The sequence below is a fragment of the Eleginops maclovinus genome, chromosome 15 (genome assembly GCF_036324505.1).
Source record: "Eleginops maclovinus isolate JMC-PN-2008 ecotype Puerto Natales chromosome 15, JC_Emac_rtc_rv5, whole genome shotgun sequence".
Taxonomy (NCBI): domain Eukaryota; kingdom Metazoa; phylum Chordata; class Actinopteri; order Perciformes; family Eleginopidae; genus Eleginops; species Eleginops maclovinus.
The window spans coordinates 134,476-154,799 of NC_086363.1; the positions used below are offsets into that span (position 1 = coordinate 134,476).

Below are 20,324 nucleotides of genomic sequence, written 5' to 3' on the forward strand. Positions count from 1 at the left end.
CCTGCTTTAAAGACGCTCCGACTCTCAAAACAGAAACACATTCAAATGAATCGTTGTGCAACAGATTCATTTATTTCATCATCAAACTGTACAGGGGTGAATGCAGGGACAGGTGCATGGTGGGAGCTCAGGGCACCGCCTCCATGTAATCCACTCCGTGACTGAGAGACAGCTGAGAGACGCTCAGGTCCTGCGTGGCGTCCTCCAGCTGAAACACACACAGAAACACAACTCATCTTCTGGGACAGGAGGAGGAGTCAGAGCAACAGCCAGATCAGAGCCGTCTGGAGGCTTCCTCTGATTCTCCTTTAGGAAACACTGACCCGTTTCTGAGGTCAGAGCATCCTCAATAACCCCCAAAACCACTCCAGAACTGTACAAATCTGACAAGCCAGTCACTATTGGACTGTTGTAAAGGAACCCAAACAATATGGTTCATGTCTTTGTTAAATTGCTTTTGTTTTGTTATTTTTCATGAACAAGGATGTGCTTTTATTTTGAAGGAACGGAAGTTGAGCAGAAAGACGTTAACAGAAAGACGTTAACATAAAGTACGGTAACACGGAGAAACGGTGCAGTAACCCGACATAACGGGAGAGTATAACGGAGTTTCGCTCCAGTCGAGAGGGAAACCAGGTAACTGCATCTGTGTGTGTCTAATCGTCAAATAATTTGGAGTTTATTTGTGTATTTGTTAACTTTTCAGTGCTAACAGAGTTTAGCTTAATGTGTCTAATGTGTATCATTTTGTCTTCTGTTTAATTTCTACCTAGCTCTTACGTTGGTCAATGCAGTAATATTGGAAACGGAATAAACTACATTAAACCATCAGTCCAGGCTTGTATTAATTCGATTGGGATGCTACAACTGTAACTGTCCCTATTGGACAGTAACTGTCACTATTGGACAGTAACTGTCACTATTGGACTGTAACTGTTCTTATTGGACTGTAACTGTCACTATTGGACTGTAACTGTTCCTATTGGACTGTAACTGTAACTGTCACTATTGGACTGTAACTGTTCCTATTGGACTGTAACTGTAACTGTCACTATTGGACTGTAACTGTAACTGTCACTATTGGACTGTAACTGTAACTGTCACTATTGGACTGTAACTGTTACTATTGGACTGTAACTGTAACTGTCCCTATTGGACTGTAACTGTTACTATTGGACTGTAACTGTAACTGTTCCTATTGGACTGTAACTGTTCCTATTGGACTGTAACTGTAACTGTCACTATTGGACTGTAACTGTAACTGTTCCTATTGGACTGTAACTGTAACTGTTCCTATTGGACTGTAACTGTTCCTATTGGACTGTAACTGTTCCTATCAGACTGTAACTGTGACTATTGGACTGTAAATGTGACTATTGGACTGTAACTGTTCCTATTGGACTGTAACTGTTCCTATCAGACTGTAACTGTTCCTATCAGACTGTAACTGTTCCTATTAGACTGTAACTGTTCCTATTGGACTGTAACTGTTCCTATTGGACTGTAACTGTTCCTATCAGACTGTAACTGTTCCTATCAGACTGTAACTGTCACTATTGGACTGTAACTGTAACTTTAACTGTTCCTATCAGACTGAAACTGTTCCTATCAGACTGTAACTGTCACTATTGGACTGTAACTTTAACTGTTCCTATTGGACTGTAACTGTTCCTATTGGACTGTAACTGTCACTGTTCCTATTGGACTGTAACTGTCACTGTTCCTATTGGACTGTAACTGTTCCTATTGGACTGTAACTGTAACTGTCACTATTGGACTGTAACTGTCACTATTGGACTGTAACTGTCACTGTCACTATTGGACTGTAACTGTAACTGTTCCTATTGGACTGTAACTGTTCCTATTGGACTGTAACTGTAACTGTCACTATTGGACTGTAACTGTAACTGTTCCTATTGGACTGTAACTGTTCCTATTGGACTGTAACTGTTCCTATTGGACTGTAACTGTAACTGTTCCTATTGGACTGTAACTGTTCCTATTGGATTATAACTGTTCCTATTGGATTGTAACTGTTACTGTTCCTATTGGACTGTAACTGTAACTGTTCCTATTGGACTGTTACTGTTCCTATTGGACTGTAACTGTCACTATTGGACTGTAACTGTCACTATTGGACTGTAACTGTCACTGTCACTATTGGACTGTAACTGTAACTGTTCCTATTGGACTGTAACTGTTCCTATTGGACTGTAACTGTAACTGTCACTATTGGACTGTAACTGTAACTGTTCCTATTGGACTGTAACTGTTCCTATTGGACTGTAACTGTTCCTATTGGACTGTAACTGTAACTGTCACTATTGGACTGTAACTGTAACTGTTCCTATTGGACTGTTACTGTTCCTATTGGACTGTAACTGTCACTATTGGACTGTAACTGTCACTATTGGACTGTAACTGTCACTGTTCCTATTGGACTGTAACTGTTCCTATTGGACTGTAACTGTTCCTATTGGACTGTAACTGTTCCTATTGGACTGTAACTTTAACTGTTCCTATTGGACTGTAACTGTCACTGTTCCTATTGGACTGTAACTGTTCCTATTGGACTGTAACTGTCACTGTTCCTATTGGACTGTAACTGTTCCTATCGGACTGTAACTGTTCCTATCAGACTGTAAATGTCACTGTTCCTATTGGACTGTAACTGTAACTGTTCCTATTGGACTGTAAATGTGACTATTGGACTGTAACTGTAACTGTTCCTATTGGACTGTAACTGTTCCTATCGGACTGTAACTGTTCCTATTGGACTGTAACTGTAACTGTCACTATTGGACTGTAACTGTTCCTATTGGACTGTAACTGTTCCTATTGGACTGTAACTGTTCCTATTGGATTGTAACTGTTACTGTTCCTATTGGACTGTAACTGTTCCTATTGGACTGTAACTGTCACTGTTCCTATTGGACTGTAACTGTAACTGTTCCTATTGGACGGAAACTGTAACTGCTCCTATTGGACTGTAACTGTAACTGTTCCTATTGGACTGTAACTGTCACTGTTCCTATTGGACTGTAACTGTTCCTATCGGACTGTAACTGTTCCTATCAGACTGTAACTGTCACTGTTCCTATTGGACTGTAACTGTAACTGTTCCTATTGGACTGTAACTGTTCCTATTGGACTGTAACTGTTCCTATTGGACTGTAACTGTCACTATTGGACTGTAACTGTTACTATTGGACTGTAACTGTTCCTATTGGACTGTAACTGTCACTATTGGACTGTAACTGTTACTATTGGACTGTAACTGTCACTATTGGACTGTAACTGTAACTGTTCCTATTGGACTGTAACTGTAACTATTGGACTGTAACTGTTACTATTGGACTGTAACTGTAACTGTCCCTATTGGACTGTAACTGTTACTATTGGACTGTAACTGTCACTATTGGACTGTAACTGTAACTGTTCCTATTGGACTGTAACTGTAACTATTGGACTGTAACTGTTACTATTGGACTGTAACTGTCACTATTGGACTGTAACTGTAACTGTCACTATTGGACTGTAACTGTTACTATTGGACTGTAACTAACTATTGGACTGTAACTGTTACTATTGGACTGTAACTGTTACTATTGGACTGTAACTGTCACTATTGGACTGTAACTGTCACTATTGGACTGTAACTGTAACTGTTCCTATTGGACTGTAACTGTAACTGTTCCTATTGGACTGTAACTGTCACTATTGGACTGTAACTGTAACTATTGGACTGTAACTGTAACTGTTCCTATTGGACTGTAACTGTAACTATTGGACTGTAACTGTTACTATTGGACTGTAACTGTAACTGTTCCTATTGGACTGTAACTGTCACTATTGGACTGTAACTGTTACTATTGGACTGTAACTGTAACTGTTACTATTGGACTGTAACTGTTACTATTGGACTGTAACTGTAACTATTGGACTGTAACTGTTACTATTGGACTGTAACTGTCACTATTGGACTGTAACTGTAACTGTTCCTATTGGACTGTAACTGTCACTATTGGACTGTAACTGTTACTATTGGACTGTAACTGTTCCTATTGGACTGTAACTGTCACTATTGGACTGTAACTGTAACTGTTACTATTGGACTGTAACTGTAACTGTTATTATTGGACTGTAACTGTAACTGTTACTATTGGACTGTAACTGTCACTATTGGACTGTAACTGTCACTATTGGACTGTAACTGTAACTGTTCCTATTGGACTGTAACTGTCACTATTGGACTGTAACTGTTACTATTGGACTGTAACTGTAACTGTTCCTATTGGACTGTAACTGTCACTATTGGACTGTAACTGTCACTATTGGACTGTAACTGTTACTATTGGACTGTAACTGTAACTGTCCCTATTGGACTGTAACTGTCACTATTGGACTGTAACTGTTACTATTGGACTGTAACTGTAACTGTTACTATTGGACTGTAACTGTCCCTATTGGACTGTAACTGTCACTATTGGACTGTAATTGTTACTATTGGACTGTAACTGTAACTGTCCCTATTGGACTGTAACTGTCACTATTGGACTGTAACTGTAACTGTTCCTATTGGACTGTAACTGTAACTGTTCCTATTGGACTGTAACTGTAACTGTTCCTATTGGACTGTAACTGTAACTGTAACTATTGGACTGTAACTGTTACTATTGGACTGTAACTGTCACTATTGGACTGTAACTGTAACTGTCACTATTGGACTGTAACTGTAACTGTTCCTATTGGACTGTAACTGTAACTGTTCCTATTGGACTGTAACTGTAACTGTAACTATTGGACTGTAACTGTTACTATTGGACTGTAACTGTCACTATTGGACTGTAACTGTTACTATTGGACTGTAACTGTAACTGTTACTATTGGACTGTAACTGTCACTATTGGACTGTAACTGTTACTATTGGACTGTAACTGTAACTGTCCCTATTGGACTGTAACTGTCACTATTGGACTGTAACTGTAACTGTTCCTATTGGACTGTAACTGTAACTGTCACTATTGGACTGTAACTGTTACTATTGGACTGTAACTGTTACTATTGGACTGTAACTGTAACTGTCCCTATTGGACTGTAACTGTTACTATTGGACTGTAACTGTAACTGTTACTATTGGACTGTAACTGTCCCTATTGGACTGTAACTGTAACTGTCACTATTGGACTGTAACTGTTACTATTGGACTGTAACTGTTACTATTGGACTGTAACTGTAACTGTCCCTATTGGACTGTAACTGTTACTATTGGACTGTAACTGTAACTGTTACTATTGGACTGTAACTGTCCCTATTGGACTGTAACTGTCACTATTGGACTGTAACTGTTACTATTGGACTGTAACTGTAACTGTCCCTATTGGACTGTAACTGTCACTATTGGACTGTAACTGTAACTGTTCCTATTGGACTGTAACTGTAACTGTCACTATTGGACTGTAACTGTAACTGTTCCTATTGGACTGTAACTGTTACTATTGGACTGTAACTGTAACTGTCCCTATTGGACTGTAACTGTCACTATTGGACTGTAACTGTAACTGTCCCTATTGGACTGTAACTGTAACTGTTACTATTGGACTGTAACTGTAACTGTTACTATTGGACTGTAACTGTTCCTATTGGACTGTAACTGTAACTGTTCCTATTGGACTGTAACTGTTACTATTGGACTGTAACTGTAACTGTTCCTATTGGACTGTAACTGTAACTGTTACTATTGGACTGTCACTGTAACTGTTCCTATTGGACTGTAACTGTTACTATTGGACTGTAACTGTAACTGTTCCTATTGGACTGTAACTGTTACTATTGGACTGTAACTGTAACTGTTCCTATTGGACTGTAACTGTAACTGTCACTATTGGACTGTCACTGTAACTGTTCCTATTGGACTGTAACTGTAACTGTTCCTATTGGACTGTAACTGTTCCTATTGGACTGTAACTGTAACTGTTCCTATTGGACTGTAACTGTTACTATTGGACTGTCACTGTAACTGTTCCTATTGGACTGTAACTGTTCCTATTGGACTGTAACTGTAACTGTTCCTATTGGACTGTAACTGTTACTATTGGACTGTAACTGTAACTGTTCCTATTGGACTGTAACTGTAACTGTTACTATTGGACTGTCACTGTAACTGTTCCTATTGGACTGTAACTGTTACTATTGGACTGTAACTGTAACTGTTCCTATTGGACTGTAACTGTTACTATTGGACTGTAACTGTAACTGTTCCTATTGGACTGTAACTGTAACTGTCACTATTGGACTGTCACTGTAACTGTTCCTATTGGACTGTAACTGTTACTATTGGACTGTAACTGTAACTGTTCCTATTGGACTGTAACTGTTACTATTGGACTGTAACTGTAACTGTTCCTATTGGACTGTAACTGTTCCTATCGGACTGTTACTGTCACTATTGGACTGTAACTGTTCCTATTGGACTGTAACTGTTACTATTGGACTGTAACTGTTCCTATTGGACTGTAACTAACTGTTCCTATTGGACTGTAACTGTAACTGTTCCTATTGGACTGTAACTGTTACTATTGGACTGTAACTGTAACTGTTCCTATTGGACTGTAACTGTAACTGTTACTATTGGACTGTAACTGTAACTGTTCCTATTGGACTGTAACTGTAACTGTTCCTATTGGACTGTTACTGTCACTATTGGACTGTAACTGTTCCTATTGGACTGTAACTGTAACTGTCCCTATTGGACTGTAACTGTAACTGTTCCTATCGGACTGTTACTGTCACTATTGGACTGTAACTGTTCCTATTGGACTGTAACTGTCACTGTCCCTATTGGACTGTAACTGTTCCTATTGGACTGTAACTGTCCCTATTGGACTGTAACTGTAACTGTTCCTATTGGACTGTAACTGTCCCTATTGGACTGTAACTGTAACTGTTCCTATTGGACTGTAACTGTCCCTATTGGACTGTAACTGTTCCTATTGGACTGTAACTGTCCCTATTGGACTGTAACTGTTCCTATTGGACTGTAACTGTTCCTATTGGACTGTAACTGTTCCTATTGGACTGTAACTGTTCCTATTGGACTGTAATGTATCTGAGGATGTGCAGATTTGTGGAGGAGTGGTCACCTTGTCGCTGGTCTCCGGGCCCTCGATGGACACCTCGTCGATCTCCTCTCCGATGCTCAGCTCACTCCGGGACAGATCTGAACGATGGCTGCAACACACCACAGGTTCACCTCCTCACTGATTACTCATGTTCACTTATATCACACACACCCTCTGACCCTCTGACCCGCTGACCCGCTGACCTATATTATATATATATATATATATATATATATATATATATACACCGCGTTCCAAATGATTATGCAAATTGGATTTAACTGTCATAAACATTGAATGTTTTGTTTTTTAATTAAATGGTATTGTGTCTCAGGGCTCTTTGGATCATTGAAATCAATCTCAGACACCTGTGATAATTAGTTTGCCAGGTGAGCCCAATCAAAGGAAAACACTTTTAGGGAGTTCCACATTATTAAGCAGGCCTGAGGTTTCAGCAATATGGGAAAGAAAAAGGTTCTCTGCCTGACAACAATGCCACTTGAGGAACGGCACACTGGCGCCAACATCGCAGAGTGGATTGAGGAGGCTTTAGAAAAGTTTGAACTCCCTCCCTCCAAGATTGTAGGGATTGTCCATGACAATGCCCGTAATATGGGGCTGGCTGCTAACCTTTTACAAGATAGACATGGGTGGCTGTCGGTCCGTTGTGCAGGCCACATCTTACAGCTGGTGGTCAACCATGCTCTGAAGCAAACACAGATCAGTAATGCACTAGGAGCGGCGAGGGCTGCTGTGGAGCACTTTAAAAAAAGTGAATTGGCTTCAAGCAAACTAAAGGTTAAGCAGAAACAGATGGAGACTCCGGATCACCGTCTCATCCAGGACATCTCCACTAGATGGAATAGTACTTATCACATGATCACCCGTCTACTTTACAAAGATGGCCAGTTACTGCCTCTCTGTCAGATCCAACAACAACGCAGCAAGGTAAAAGGTACCTGGACCTGAAACCCGATCAGTGACCGAGTGTAGTTCTTTACAACCCATCAGATGTTCTGAAACTCTGTTGTGCATAAAGATTTGGAACAGAGCATTTTGAGCTTTTAATTTGTGAAGAAAATACTGTAATCAATAATAATAAAAATACTGTAATCAATAATAATAAAAATACTGTAATCAATAATAATAAAAATACTGTAATCAATAATAATAATAATACTGTAATCAATAATAATAATAATACTGTAATCAATAATAATACTATAATCAATAATAATAATAATACTGTAATCAATAATAAAAATACTGTAATCAATAATAATAATAATACTGTAATCAATAATAATAATAATACTGTAATCAATAGTAATAAAAATACTGTAATCAATAATAATAATAATACTGTAATCAATAATAATACTGTAATCAATAATAATAAAAATACTGTAATCAATAATAAAAATACTGTAATCAATAATAATAAAAATGCTGTAATCAATAATAATAATACTGTAATCAATAATAAAAATACTGTAATCAATAATAATAATACTGTAATCAATAATAATAAAAATACTGTAATCAATAATAATAAAAATACTGTAATCAATAAAAATAATAATAATACTGTAATCAATAATAATAAAAATACTGTAATCAATAATAATAAAAAAATACTGTAATCAATAATAATAATAATAATACTGTAATCAATAATAATAAAAATACTGTAATCAATAATAATAATAATAATACTGTAATCAATAATAATAAAAATACTGTAATCAATAATAATAATAATACTGTAATCAATAATAATAATAATAATACTGTAATCAATAATAATAAAAATACTGTAATCAATAATAATAATAATACTGTAATCAATAATAAAAATACTGTAATCAATTATAATAAAAAATACTGTAATCAATAATAATAATAATAATACTGTAATCAATAATAATAAAAATACTGTAATCAATAATAATAATAATAATACACTTATCAATAATAATAAAAAAATACTGTAATCAATAATAATAATAATAATGTAATCAATAATAATACTAATAATACTGTAATCAATAATAATAATAATACTGTAATCATAATAATAAAAAAATACTGTAATCAATAATAATAATAATAATAATACTGTAATCAATAATAATAAAAATACTGTAATCAATAATAATAAAAATACTGTAATCAATAATAATACTAATAATACTGTAATCAATAATAATAAAAATACTGTAATCAATAATAATAATAATACTGTAATCAATAATAATAAAAATACTGTAATCAATAATAATAATAAAAATACTGTAATCAATAATAATAATAAAAATACTGTAATCAATAATAATAATAATAATAATACTGTAATCAATAATAATAATAATAATAATACTGTAATCAATAATAATAATAATACTGTAATCAATAACAATAATAATAATACTGTAATCAATAATAATAATAATACTGTAATCAATAATAATAATAATAATAATACTGTAATCAATAATAATAATAATAATAATACTGTAATCAATAACAATAATAATAATACTGTAATCAATAATAATAATAATAATAATACTGTAATCAATAATAATAATAATACTGTAATCAATAATAATAATAATAATACTGTAATCAATAATAATAATAATAATAATAATAATACTGTAATCAATAATAATAATACTGTAATCAATAATAATAATAATACTGTAATCAATAATAATAATAATACTGTAATCAATAATAATAATAATACTGTAATCAATAATAATAATAACACTGTAATCAATAACAATAATAATACTGTAATCAATAATAATAATAAAATACTGTAATCAATAATAATAATACTGTAATCAATAATAATAATACTGTAATCAATAATAATAATAATAATACTGTAATCAATAATAATAATACTGTAATCAATAATAATAATAATAATACTGTAATCAATAATAATAACAATAATAATACTGTAATCAATAATAATGATAATAATAATACTGTAATCAATAATAATAATAATACTGTAATCAATAATAATAACAATAATAATACTGTAATCAATAATAATAATAATAATAATACTGTAATCAATAATAATAATAATAATAATACTGTAATCAATAATAATAATACTGTAATCAATAATAATAATACTGTAATCAATAATAATAATAATACTGTAATCAATAATAATAACAATAATAATACTGTAATCAATAATAATGATAATAATAATACTGTAATCAATAATAATAATACTGTAATCAATAATAATAATAATAATACTGTAATCAATAATAATAATAAAATACTGTAATCAATAATAATAATAACACTGTAATCAATAATAATAATAATACTGTAATCAATAATAATAATAATAATACTGTAATCAATAATAATAATAAAATACTGTAATCAATAATAATAATACTGTAATCAATAATAATAATAAAATACTGTAATCCATAATAATAATAACACTGTAATCAATAATAATAATAATACTGTAATCAATAATAATAATAATAATACTGTAATCAATAATAATAAAAATACTGTAATCAATAACAATAATAATACTGTAATCAATAATAATAATAAAATACTGTAATCAATAATAATAATAATACTGTAATCAATAATAATCAATAATAATAATACTGTAATCAATAATAATAATACTGTAATCAATAATAATAATAATACTGTAATCAATAATAATAATACTGTAATCAATAATAATAATAATAATACTGTAATCAATAATAATCAATAATAATAATACTGTAATCAATAATAATAACAATAATAATACTGTAATCAATAATAATAATACTGTAATCAATAATAATAATAATAATAATACTGTAATCAATAATAATAATACTGTAATCAATAATAATAATAATAATAATACTGTAATCAATAATAATCAATAATAATAATACTGTAATCAATAATAATAATACTGTAATCAATAATAATAATACTGTAATCAATAATAATAATAATACTAATACTGTAATCAATAATAATAATAATAAAAATACTGTAATCAATAATAATGATAATAATAATACTGTAATCAATAATAATAAAAATACTGTAATCAATAATAAAAATAATACTGTAATCAATAATAATAATACTGTAATCAATAATGATAATACTGTAATCAATAATGATAATAAAAATACTGTAATCAATAATAATAATGTAATCAATAATAACAATGTAATCAATAATAATAATAATAATACTGTAATCAATAATAATAATAATACTGTAATCAATAATAATAAAAATACTGTAATCAATAATAATAAAAATACTGTAATCAATAATAATAAAAATACTGTAATCAATAATAATAATAATAATACTGTAATCAATAATAATAATAATACTGTAATCAATAATAATAATAATAATACTGTAATCAATAATAATAATAATACTGTAATCAATAATAATAAAAATACTGTAATCAATAATAATAAAAATACTGTAATCAATAATAATAATAATACTGTAATCAATAATAATAAAAATACTGTAATCAATAATAATAATAATAATACTGTAATCAATAATAATAATAATACTGTAATCAATAATAATAATAATACTGTAATCAATAATAATAATAATACTGTAATCAATAATAATAATAATACTGTAATCAATAATAATAAAAATACTGTAATCAATAATAATAAAAATACTGTAATCAATAATAATAATACTGTAATCAATAATAATAATAATACTGTAATCAATAATAATAATAATACTGTAATCAATAATAATAATAATACTGTAATCAATAATAATAATAATACTGTAATCAATAATAATAATACTGTAATCAATAATAATAAAATAATATAATAATAATAATAATAATACTGTAATCAATAATAATAATAATAATAATACTGTAATCAATAATAATAATAATACTGTAATCAATAATAATAATAATACTGTAATCAATAATAATAATAATACTGTAATCAATAATAATAATAATACTGTAATCAATAATAATAATAATACTGTAATCAATAATAATAATAATACTGTAATCAATAATAATAATAATACTGTAATCAATAATAATAATAATACTGTAATCAATAATAATAAAAACACTGTAATCAATGGGAGGTTTGTTCAATAAAACTCGAATCATACTCTAACGGTTGATGACTTGAAATGATACTGACTGTCATTTGCATCGACTATTTAGGAAAATCTGAGAGAGATATAATTTGCATAATAACTTGGAACGCGGTGTACACACACATCATCTTCTGTCTCTCCTCAGACGGTCGTCACGGTAAAAGAAATGAATCAAGGTTATTTATCATCATCACAGTGGTTATTTAGGAAGGCAAAGTATGTAAATAAACCTGATGGTCTCACCTGTTGAAGTCGTCATCATAGTCCTCCTCGCCCTCTGAGAAGCAGAAACACATCTGAGTAATCAGATTACTCTCCTACTCCTACCCTCTGCCATCTTCACTCAGACCTCATCCTGTCAGGTGTCTTCTTTAAATCGGGTTCATACCACTGGGTAGTGTTGCACGGTGCACCGGTACTAGAAAGGCATCGCGATACCCTCCCGTTAAAAACGCAACCATTCCCCCATTTCATCAGTACCGGTACTTTGAGAATGACATCGCTTTAATAAGAGCGTACTTCCTGTGTGTGTTCTGCTTCCACTCCCTGCAGCCTGCCTGCAGTGTCTCCCCCGCTCTCATGCACGCTCCAGCTGTCAGATCATGTGACAAAACGAGAGCATGGCTGCGAGTGGGAGTGCTGTTGGCGATGCGACTTGGCGACAAAAAAGACGCAAGAAACGAAATTTGGAAATATTTTGGTTTCATCCCCGCTGACGGAGACACTACAGGATCTACAGGATCACCGCCGCAGCTCCGCCCGCTGTGACGGGACCGGTGCACCGAGCCAAACACCTACTTCAAGTTAAAGACCTAACACACTTAACTATCTCATCTACAGCTGCAACGAGCTAAACGAGTTATTCATGCGTTTGTTCTTCACTGTCGGGTCACTCAGTACTGGATCATTGAGCTGCATGAGACTGATACGACTGGCTGTCAGGAGAGGGAGAGAGGGGGAGGGCGTGAGAGGAACAGAGCACTCCATTTAGTTGTGCTATTATCCAAAGTTAATGTAAACTATTGAATAATGTACTTCATCTACTACAAGTACTTAGTTTGACTTGTTTTTTTTCCAGGTTTGAAATAAAGCACAATAATGAGGTTTAAGACGGTTTCCCCTTTTTTAAGAAAAGGATCGAAATCGCAATTCTTGACTCGGTATCGTGACAACACTACCACTGGGTCCTTAAACCCAAGAGTACTGCTTCTTTAAGTCAGGCTGCTTATGACATTCAAATCCCTGTAAATAAAACATTTGTCAACAAAGACATCAGAGTGTGAATGTGTGAAACTACATTAGGTCTGGTTTGAAAAACTCCTGCTGGTATTCAGAGTAGACCCAGCAGGCTGTGTTGCAGCTCACAGTGCTTCAGACCACAATGCAGACTAACTGACGGTTCATAGAGGAGACAAAGAATGGCTGCCGGTGAGAGGGTCTCAGGACCGGCAGTGTTAGAGAGACAGGTTTCTAGCCCTGATTTAAAGAACCCAGGTTGGGGCGGACCTCAGAGGATCAGGCAGTCTGATCCAGATCTGCAGCGCATAGAAGCTAAAAGCTGCTTCAGTGAATCTGACCCGGGGAAGTACACCTGCCCGGGGGTCTAAGCTCTGGCTGAGAGGAACCCCTGACTCCTGGACCTGTTCCTGTGGTTCTGAGAGTTCTGGCTGAGATGGACCCTGACTCCTGGACCTCTTCCTGTGGTTCTGAGAGTTCTGGCTGAGATGGACCCTAACTCCTGGACCTCTTCCTGTGGTTCTGATAGTTCTGGCTGAGATGGACCCTGACTCCTGGACCTCTTCCTGTGGTTCTGAGAGTTCTGGCTGAGATGGACCCTGACTCCTGGACCTCTTCCTGTGGTTCTGAGAGTTCTGGCTGAGATGGACCCTGACTCCTGGACCTCTTCCTGTGGTTCTGAGAGTTCTGGCTGAGATGGACCCTGACTCCTGGACCTCTTCCTGCGGTTCTGAGAGTTCTGGCTGAGATGGACCCTGACTCCTGGACCTCTTCCTGTGGTTCTGAGAGTTCTGGCTGAGATGGACCCTGACTCCTCGACATCTTCCTGTGGTTCTGAGAGTTCTGGCTGAGATGGACCCTGACTCCTGGACCTCTTCCTGTGGTTCTGAGAGTTCTGGCTGAGATGGACCCTGACTCCTGGACATCTTCCTGTGGTTCTGAGTGTTCTGGCTGAGATGGACCCTGACTCCTCGACATCTTCCTGTGGTTCTGAGAGTTCTGGCTGAGATGGACCCTGACTCCTCGACATCTTCCTGTGGTTCTGAGAGTTCTGGCTGAGATGGACCCTGACTCCTGGACATCTTCCTGTGGTTCTGAGAGTTCTGGCTGAGATGGACCCTGAAAGCAGCTGCTGACGTCATTGTGTTGAAGAACAGAGGAGCTGTGTGACGTACCGAGATGCAGAGACGCAGTTTTGTCGTTGGGGGTCTTGGAGTCCCTGCAGCCTCGCTGTCTGGACGCTCCTGCAGGAAGTGGACAGACACGAGTCATTAAAGAGTTGATGTTCCTTCTGCTCACCCTCCGTCTGAAACCAGAGCCCAGTCTGCTCTGATTGGTTAGCTGGCAGGTTCTGCTCTGCTCTCCTAGCCAATAGGATTGATGTTCTGTCTGTGAAATCTAAACCCACCGTTCCTACTGTGGCTGTGCTCCGAGGCGCTGCTGCCCCCCCCTCCAGGTCTCTGGTTCTCCGACAGGGACCCGGCTGGACTCCCTCTGGCCCCGGGCGCCTCCTCCTTCCTGGGAACAAACAGGTGAGGGGGCAGGAGAGGAGGAACTGACTCACTAGTGCCTGGACCTGGACTCACATTCAGGTTCAGGTCCGGACTCAAGTCCAGAGGTTCAGGTTCAGGTCCGGACTTATAAGTCCGGACCTGAACCTGAACCCATGGCTTGTGTGAGTAACTTATTGTAATCTAATTATCAATGGAAAATAAACTCATAATCAACTCAAACTCAAACTCGTCCGGTGTTTTGTGTTCCCTGCTCCCGTCCTTCCAACTTGTGTCCACATTTCTCTACAAAGTACAAATATTTAAAAGAGTGACAAACACTTTTTGCCCCTTAGTCTACAAATGACTTATGACATCAACTACAGTAAACCACTAGTGTACTACAAAGCTCAAACCTGTATTTCATTCACCAAACTAAAGTAACCGAACCCAAAGCTCCCCGCACAAGAGAAGATGAGGCTGAATAAACGCCCTAGTGGGCTAGTCCCGATGCTGCTGCTAATATATCTTATAATATAAAGCTAAGAAAGCCTGTTTAAAATTAAAGCCTGTTTAAAATGAAAGCCTGTTTAAAATTAAAGCCTGTTTAAAATTAAAGCCTGTTTAAAATGAAAGCCTGTTTAAAATGAAAGCCTGTTTAAAATTAACGCCTGTTTAAAATTAAAGCCTGTTTAAAATTAAAGCCTGTTTAAAATGAAAGCCTGTTTAAAATGAAAGCCTGTTTAAAATGAAAGCCTGTTTAAAATGAAAGCCTGTTTAAAATTAAAGCCTGTTTAAAATTAAAGCCTGTTTAAAATTAAAGCCTGTTTAAAATTAAAGCCTATTATCCAAACAGTATTGCTCAGTTTACCTCGATCCTTGTTATTTTGCTCGCCAAACATCGCCGCCAATGAGGCTGAGGCTGTGTGTGGAGTAGTTTCTATTTTGTGGTTTCGCCTCAAGTGCCTCGCTATGTCCGATGTTCCCCCAGCACACTTGATCACTTTCCCGCACAGGTTACACGTTGCAGTATCTAGCGGCAGTTCCGTCACATGATCCCACACCTCACTGGATTCAAAGCGGCATTGTGTTTACGTGACCCGTGACGCCGTAGACCAAACAAAGGAGTTAGCTACACTACCAAATATCCAATATGGCGACCACAGCAGCCCACGCTGTCCACTATGTCTAAGCCAATCACATCGCTAGCTTCCCTTGACTTGACTTCCCGAGCAGTTGCGATATTTTGCGAGACTCGCTGAGTTCAGTAAGGGCCGCCATATCAGAAGCCGACACGATGCTTTGTCTTTTCTCAGCGCAGATTTCTGGATCTATGGAAGGTTTTAGATGGTTTAGAATAAAAAGGAGAATGTATAAGTGCTAGTTTTTTTTGCGAGTCCAAGTACCGGTTCCCGACGTTCCGGTTCTAACCGGACTTGAACTGAAACTTTTTACAAGTCCAGTACCGGTTCGGCGTACCGATACGCAGCACTAACTCACGCTGGTTGCATTAAAGGAAAAATATTTATAGGATGAAAGATTTCAGTCGAAGTGCAGCAAACTTTTTATAACATTTAAGAAAAAATAACTAAATATTTTCATTTCAAATGTTTGAGAAAATATATGGAGTACATTTTGGGGGAGAGGGTTCATGTGTCTCTATTCTTAAGGAATGGTTTTGTTGTATGATGAGGAAAGCAAATATTACAAGGAGAACTCAATCAGGACGAATGTGTGAGTATTTGAGAAAGTAGTGGAAATGTTCAGGAAATAAAATGTTGAATCCTAAAAGTAAATCACATATTCATTAAAGCTCTTCAATAAGACGATGAAATGAGGTACTCACAGCTTCTGACCCGAGTCCTTTCCTCCCACTGGAGACGTTCGGCTTCACAGGAACACAGAACACTGTTTCAACCCTCCAGAACAAACTCAACATCCAGATGCTGAAGACAGCAGAGCGTTGCTAAGGACAGCAGAGCGTTGCTAAGGACAGCAGAGCGTTGCTAAGGACAGCAGAGCGTTGCTAAGGACAGCAGAGCGTCTATAAGGATAGCTGACTGTTGCTAAGGATAGCTGACTGTTGCTAAGGATAGCTGACTGTTGCTAAGGATAGCTGACTGTGGCTAAGGATAGCAGACCGTTGCTAAGGATAGTAGACCGTTGCTAAGGGCCCTCGATTTGCAGAAACTCCGCTCAAAGAAGCGGGTCCGGCCGCTGGTACGCAGTATGTTCTCTGCAGCGCTCAGCTGGACGTCCTCCTGTTTTTGCAGGTTTAGTGATAGGTAAAGGGGGGGGGCCCTTACCAGCCGTAGGTCTTCTGGGGTTTTGGCAGCGGGTCGTCGAAGAACGAGTCTCCGTCGTCCTCGTGGTCATCACCTTCCTCCTCCTGCTGCTCCTTCTCCTGCTGCTGCTGCTGCTCCCGGCCGTCGGGAGGCTGGAAGTGTCCTCCCACAGAGCCCGCCTCCGCCTGCAGAGGAAACAACGTGCCACACATTGAGCGATGTCGGCCAATCAGAGGGTGGGGTTTTCCCTGCCTTCAGTCAACATGGTCAAAATGCATCCGTTTCCTCTCATTCTGCATCTTCAGCTGTTTACTCTTCACCCATTCACTGTACAATCATCATCATCATCATCATATATATACCTTTGGGAGAGCTGGAGGGCTCCTCCTGACCTCAGAGGCCTGCACCTCCTGCAGGAGCGTTCATTTACATTAGTTATTAAATATATGTTATCACACACACACACACACACACACACACACACTCACCTGGCCCCTCTTCACCAGCTCCAGCAGCAGAGGGCTCTTCCTGTTGCCCTCACACTCCCCCAGACCCAGATCTCTGCACAGCTGCTCCCTGCTCACCCCCCCACTCACCTACACACACACACACACACACACACACACACACACACACACACACACACACACACACACACACACACACACACACACACACACACACACACACACACACACACACACACACACACACACACACACACACACACACACACACACACACACACACGTCGGATTGAGCCTTCTGCAGCTAGCATTGATGCCGAGCTATGGGCTAACGTTAGCATTGATATTGGATGGGGATGCCGTTGTTGGATGGTGGGCAGCAGGCTGAAAGGAAGTGCTCTCACTCACAGAGTTGATCTCCGGCTGGAACACAGCCAGGCTGAAGTCCAGGTGAAAGACTTGCAGGAAGTCCACGATCAGACCGGCCACCAGACGGCCTGCAAACACAAGTAGAATCAGGACTGAAGTACCTGAACGCATCACAAGCCCTCATTCATTCATACTGAGTATTGCTCAGGTTTAGAGTCAGTGTTGTTAACAATGTGCAACATATAATTATATCTTTATCGTCTAACTTCTTTAACTTGGTGTGTATGAAGTGACTTGCTGACTGAGAAAACCCTCTTTACATCCCGCTGAACGTCTCTCTGTAGGACCCTTTAATCAGGAGAGGAAGTCCTGCTGTAGTGAAGGCTCACAGCGCTGCCCTGTGGGGGGAACAGGAACTACAGCAGCAGAGCTGAAGGAGAGGAAACTCACCGTCTTTAGTGTTGAGACATTTCTTCAGGTTCTCATTGACCAGGGGAGTTTTGTTCTGAGAACAACAAGTTAATATAATGAGCACTACAGCACTTCCACACACAGGGTGCAGCTCAGAGGACTCAACGAGACAAACAGGATAGAAGGCAGTGGGAGAGAGACTCCCTCTGACGGAACACTAGGATTTCAGCCTTTGCAGGCCATTGACATGCACTGACACTTACGGACCACACTACAGGAGAAGGAGCACCACAGAAGAAGAATCTTTACACCCACCTCCAGTTTGTCCTGCTCCTCCATGGCCAGGAACACTGCTGCCCTCATCTCCGCCTGCAGGCAAACAGGGGGAGAGATGTGAGGTCATACAGTAATAAATAAATCAGGTCCTTTCGGATCCTCTTCCCATCCTGGTCTGTCTGCAGTCCACAGACCTGCTGTGAACCCAGACATGATGAGACCCCACAGTCCTCTGATAGAAATGTAGAGTAGGGGTCTCTGGCTCAGAGACACTGCTGGAGGCTAACCTGCAGATGCTGGGACATTAGCACAGTTAGCATCAGCTGTGTTATTTAGCATTATAGCTCTCTGTAGGTGGACAATAGTTTACATGTCTTGTCAGATCTGGACAGTTCTGGACTGGTTCTGGGGGTTATTGGGGACGCTGAATCCATTTCTGACCTTTTCAGGATCCTTGATGTCAGTTTTAACCAGAGAGAGGCCATATCTGTTCTCTGTGGACTGATTCAGATGAACTTTGGGTTGATCATAAAGTTTTAGGAGACTCTGGGTCATCTGGATTGGACAGATCTCTTCTTTATGTGAAGATGAATTGTCCGCAGTAGAGATAATAATGTTCATCTCTATCTCCAATGATCACCACACAGTTATAACCAGCCACAGAGAACAGAGATGGCCTCTCTCTGGTTAAAACGGACATTTTGAATGCTATAAAATAAACTAAAATCCGCTTTGGTGTTTCTGAACAGGTCCGGGTTCCCAGCAGGACTCTGATCTGCAGACAGGCTGAACAGGGAGGAGCTGCTAACATTAGCCTAGCGCTGCCAGCCGGTCCAACACATAGAGACCGGACATTAAGGTAGAATATGAAGTGGAGTGTTAAGAGGAGGACCTTCAGCTTGTTGAGCAGACCGTTGTTCTCCAGGTTCTGGATCAGCAGGTCCCGCAGCTCCGTGTCGTCCTCTGTGGCAGACATGATAACAGGTAACTTCTAACTGCTAACAGCTAGTTCTGCTAACAGACCAAAACAAGCCTCCTCTCTTCTTCTTCGGTCGGCTCAGCTTAAAGGAGCATCACCGCCCCTCTCTGTTCCGGAGGACCTACTCATAGTTCAGGTTCTGAATCCCTTCACAAGGAAAAGACCTGAGTACTTCTACTTTTACTAAGTACTAGATCTGTGTACTTCTACTTTTACTAAGTACTAGATCTGTGTACTTCTACTTTTACTAAGTACTAGATCTGTGTACTTCTACTTTTACTAAGTACTAGATCTGTGTACTTCTACTTTACTCAAGTGCAAGATCAGAGTACTTCTACTTTACTCAAGAACAAGATCTGAGTACTTCTACTTTACTCAAGTACAAGACCTGAGTACTTCTACTTTTACTCAAGAACAAGACCTGAGTACTTCTACTTTACTCAAGTACAAGACCTGAGTACTTCTACTTTACTCAAGTACAAGACCTGAGTACTTCT

General features: G+C 37.3%; 1 protein-coding gene across 6 annotated transcripts; it reads right to left on the reverse strand.

Moving 5' to 3' along the window:
• Positions 1–50: 50 nt before the first annotated feature.
• Positions 51–19,946, reverse strand: cep43 (centrosomal protein 43). 6 transcript variants are annotated; one of them, XM_063901964.1, is made up of 13 exons: positions 19,741–19,945; positions 18,888–18,941; positions 18,612–18,666; positions 18,201–18,289; positions 17,814–17,921; positions 17,688–17,735; positions 17,347–17,510; positions 16,887–16,928; positions 14,959–15,068; positions 14,726–14,794; positions 12,558–12,591; positions 7,143–7,230; positions 51–208 (listed from the first exon to the last, which is right to left on the reverse strand). In XM_063901964.1, the coding sequence occupies exons 1-13, from the start codon at positions 19,822–19,824 to the stop codon at positions 128–130; spliced, it is 1,026 nt and encodes a 341-aa protein (XP_063758034.1). In that variant the 5' UTR covers positions 19,825–19,945; the 3' UTR covers positions 51–127. The 6 variants fall into 6 exon arrangements, with proteins under 6 accessions (XP_063758034.1, XP_063758036.1, XP_063758035.1 ...); XM_063901966.1 differs by lacking the exon at positions 17,688–17,735; XM_063901965.1 differs by lacking the exon at positions 16,887–16,928.
• Between the last annotated feature and the right edge of the window lie 378 nt (positions 19,947–20,324).